At 45.7% G+C, this 2,425-nt stretch overlaps 1 protein-coding gene across 2 annotated transcripts in view; it reads right to left on the bottom strand.

Moving 5' to 3' along the window:
* FKBP1B (FKBP prolyl isomerase 1B) overlaps nt 1–2,425 on the bottom strand; it is a 46,108-nt gene that overhangs the window by 1,206 nt on the left and 42,477 nt on the right. The window contains exon 1 of one of the 2 annotated variants that reach the window (XM_027897482.1): nt 2,275–2,385. The exons of the other annotated variant lie outside the window; for it this stretch is intronic. Coding sequence (XP_027753283.1) covers nt 2,275–2,385 — 111 coding nt within the window. Of the gene's footprint in view, nt 1–2,274; nt 2,386–2,425 lie in introns of those variants that run through there. 2 annotated transcript variants of the gene reach the window in all.

The raw sequence follows: 2,425 nt of genomic DNA, 5'->3' as shown, positions 1-2,425 counted from the left end.
GGAAAACAAATTTAAAAAATCACTGCCTGGCAGGTTTACAGTATCAAGGAGAGCAGGGATAGTCAGATTCACAGAATTGTTTAGGTTAGAAAAGACCTTTGAGATTATTGAGTCAGCAGGTTTGAACTGGATGATCTTTAAGATCTCTTCCAACCCAAGCCATTCTGTGATTCTACAAGTCCAACTAGTTCAGCTTCAAATTTCCCCCACTCCTGGTTAGCTCTGAAGGTAACAGTGCTCACTGAGACCTGGGGTATCAAAAATCAAACCCCTGCTCTTCCAACAAAGTATTTTGGAACATCCTCAAAGTGCTTTTCATGCACCATACACAGGTGATTGAATATTCATTGGCCAAGGAATAAGGAAGGCAGTGAAGGAGTGATTTTAGCTCAGACCTTTCTCCCAAGATCAGGTGCCTCACTGAACTACAGGTGATGTGATATCTCCTGTTGAATTTTTTCAGGTTCTACAAAATATACCAAAGCTAGAGATTCGATTACTTTTGGCAGAAGAAAAACGTGAATATGAACTTTTCCACAATTAAGGAGTATTCATGCCATGGGGCTGAGGGTGTATGAGAAGATTCCCTCCAGGGGTTTCTGTGGGTCCACTGCTTGGATGTGTCCCTGCAAGCCAGCAGCTGGCAGGTCATGCCTGGGTTTAAGGCATGGGATAACCCTGAACCGTGACAAGTTGAGCAGAGAAGTGCAGGTGCCATTGACATCTGAGAGTCATTACACCAAGGTTTGAGAACACCACATGCTTGTTCCAAGCACCCTGTGCCAATCACACTCCCCAAATCCCTCAGACCCTGGGATGGAAGGAGAAGGCCACAAGCTTGGCTTATGTCAGTGATCCACTAGGAGGAGCAGGAGGGCAGTGTGTGACCACACGGATTTCTGGAATGGCTTTTGGCCAGTTTATTATCTAAGGGAGGGAGAGCAGTGAAGGAAGGGATGAACTGATTCACTCAAGTGCTTGTTGCCACTACTTTATCTGCACTGGCCTCTGGTTCCTACAGCTCTGGGGTCCTGAGCTCCTCTTAGGTCTTACTGCAAAGCAAATAATAAGTAGTCCAACTCAAATCCTTGAAAGGAAGGTGGGTATTTTTCAGAGTCTAGGATTACTCAAATGAACTTTTCTGTCTCTGCTGCTGCACAGGGAAACAGTATTCCTGATCCTGAAACAGGCCTGGAGAACCCAGATACCCGAGGGAATGGTATGAAGATGTGTCAGGGGAGGTTTAGGCTGGATATAAGGAAAAGGCTCTTAAACCAGAGGGTGTTTGGGCACTGGAACAGGCTCCCCAGGGAAGTGGTCACAGCACCAAGCCTGACAGTACAAGAAACATTTGGACATTGCTCTCAGGCACATGGTGTGACTCTTGGGGTGCCCTGTGCAGGGCTAGGAGTTGGACTTTGATGATATTTGTGAGTCCCTCTCAACTCCAGATATTCTATGATTCTCTGTCTGAAGAGAAGGGAATGCTTGCATTGCTTTCTCTGTAGGGCTGGAAAGCATTGTCTCTTCCATCCTTCTCTGGAAAAGCATGGTTGCTTCATTCCTCGACGGATTGTTTCTAATGTTACATTCCTCCCCTTTCTCTATTTAAGCTTAAGAAGTTATTCCTGTTAAAATTGTTCCTATACCAGTATTTGAGCAGGTTCCTCCTCTTGGGTCCTGAAATGGGAAGTCAGGAAGAATCTACACCCTGACCTCATTCACTCATGTGCTTGAGCAGCCTGATCACACTCCTCATGTCATGGGCCTTCACAGCACTGCACAAAAAGCAGGGAATGAATTGTACTGGGGGGCTCTTTTAGGGTTTAACTGCTCTGGCACTGTAACTGTAATTATTGGAGGGCAGTTTTCTTTCTCTCAGCATAGGGGTAGCCAGTGAATGTAAAGTTTTGTAGCTGGAAGTGTGAAGTTATAAAAATGTAACAGTGCAGTTCAGTACCTTGTTCAGTAAGGGTCAGAATCTGGGTCATGGATATCATCAAAAACAGCAGCGTGGACTTTTGTGGAGTAGCTGAATCAAGGTCACTCCATAAAATGCTGCCACCAAAACATTTTAGAGGCCACTGTTGTCTGTTTGTGGAGCTGCCCATGATAGAAGGACAGGGCTTATGTGGCACATTGGCACCCACTGATGGGACTTCACCTCTCCCCTCCAAACTGTGATTTCTGCTTGGCCTTGTCACCCCTGCATGGACATTGCTGTGCTCACACACCCTTCAGCCAGCCCCAAGTCCCAGAATCATTGCTTTGTACCTGTGTAACACCTTCTTCAAATCCTTTGATGACTTCTTGCCTGCCAATCTTGAACCTGAAAGGCTTGTTTCTGTCTCTGGAGGAATCAAACTTCTTTCCATTTTGTAGCATTCCTGCCAAAACAAGACACACAGTTTCAACCTGAGCTACA

Source organism: Empidonax traillii, unplaced genomic scaffold (genome assembly GCF_003031625.1).
Source record: "Empidonax traillii isolate 1590-97213 ecotype Southwest subspecies unplaced genomic scaffold, ASM303162v1 scaffold543:size1229247, whole genome shotgun sequence".
Classification (NCBI taxonomy): domain Eukaryota; kingdom Metazoa; phylum Chordata; class Aves; order Passeriformes; family Tyrannidae; genus Empidonax; species Empidonax traillii.
Note: the sequence above shows the minus strand (reverse complement) of the source record. Positions and strands in the feature narration are given on the sequence as shown.